The sequence below is a fragment of the Gastrolobium bilobum genome, unplaced genomic scaffold (genome assembly GCF_033153095.1).
Source record: "Gastrolobium bilobum isolate Gb01-03AN ecotype WA unplaced genomic scaffold, APGP_CSIRO_Gbil_v1 utg1407, whole genome shotgun sequence".
Classification (NCBI taxonomy): Eukaryota; Viridiplantae; Streptophyta; class Magnoliopsida; order Fabales; family Fabaceae; genus Gastrolobium; species Gastrolobium bilobum.
The window spans coordinates 332-1,507 of NW_026898238.1; the positions used below are offsets into that span (position 1 = coordinate 332).

Sequence of the window (1,176 nt, forward strand, 5' to 3'; positions counted from 1 at the left end):
TTCTTTTTTTCGCATGCGGCCCATTGCAGGCCCTTGGGTTAAAAGGGGCAAATGGATCAACCCAATTAGAACTTGGTTTCAACATTGAGGGATCAAATTCTAAGTGTTGGTTGCTCCTTGCTTTTTGGGATCAGGTTGCTCAAGAGCAACCCCAAAACTAGCTTCCTGCAATGGTTAGCACATTAATTTTCTCAAACAAAGATAATAATAAAAAAAAATGTCGCAGAAATAAATCTGGGTTGTCTCCCAGTAGCGCTTCGTTTATAGTCTTAGCTCGACTTGTTGCTCCTTGGGTCAGACTTCAGCTGGGTCATTGAGATGAGAAGTCAGTCCCTCATGCTCCTTGATCCCTCTATTATACTTTTTGAGTCTGTGTCCATTGACCCTGAGCGTTGCTCCAGATGTTTCATGAGCAATGGTAAATGCTCCATTGGGAAGTGCTTCAGTGATTGCATAAGGTCCCTCCCATCTTGATTTCAACTTTCCAGGAAACAGTTTCAATCTGGATCGATACAGCAGTACTTTGTCTCCAACTTCTAACTCTCTCCTGATAAGCTTTTTATCGTGCCACTTTTTCATCTGCTCCTTGTAGAGGTTGGCGTTTTCATATGCCTCGCTCCAGAATTCTTCTAGTTCAACCAACTGGAGCAACCTCTTTTCCCCAGCCATTCTGGAATCCATGTTTAGCAATGTGATGGCCCAGAATGCTTTGTGTTGAAGTTCAAGAGGCAAGTGACACGCTTTTCCAAACACCAACTGATAGGGGGAGCAGCCAATGGGTGTTCGATAAGCTGTCCGATACGCCCATAGGGAATCATCCAATTTATTGGACCAATCTTTTCTATCTGGGTTTACGACCTTTTCCAGGATTTTTTTTATCTCCCTGTTGGACACCTCTACCTGCCCGCTGGTCTGTGGGTGGTAAGGGGTGGCAATTTTGTGCTGCACTCCATATTTCTTCAGGAGCAATTGGAATTGTTTGTTCACGAAATGTGTACCCCCGTCACTGATAATTGCTCTAGGGGTTCCAAATCGAGTGAAAATATTCTTCTTGATGAACTTCAGCACTATCCTGGCATCATTGGTGGGGGTAGCAACAGCTTCTACCCATTTCGACACATAGTCAACTGCAACAAGTATATACTTGTTTCCAAAGGAAGGTGGGAAAGGCCCCAT

At 44.1% G+C, this 1,176-nt stretch overlaps 1 protein-coding gene across 1 annotated transcript; it reads right to left on the minus strand.

Moving 5' to 3' along the window:
- Positions 1 to 294: 294 nt before the first annotated feature.
- LOC133314192 (uncharacterized) lies at positions 295 to 681 on the minus strand. Its single transcript, XM_061515639.1, has one exon. The coding sequence runs from the start codon at positions 679 to 681 to the stop codon at positions 295 to 297; it is 387 nt and encodes a 128-aa protein (XP_061371623.1).
- Positions 682 to 1,176: the final 495 nt, after the last annotated feature.

What these genes read in the sequence shown, in the direction of transcription:
- LOC133314192 (XM_061515639.1), bottom strand. Translation starts at nt 681, where the DNA reads ATGGATTCCAGAATGGCTGGGGAAAAGAGGTTGCTCCAGTTGGTTGAA.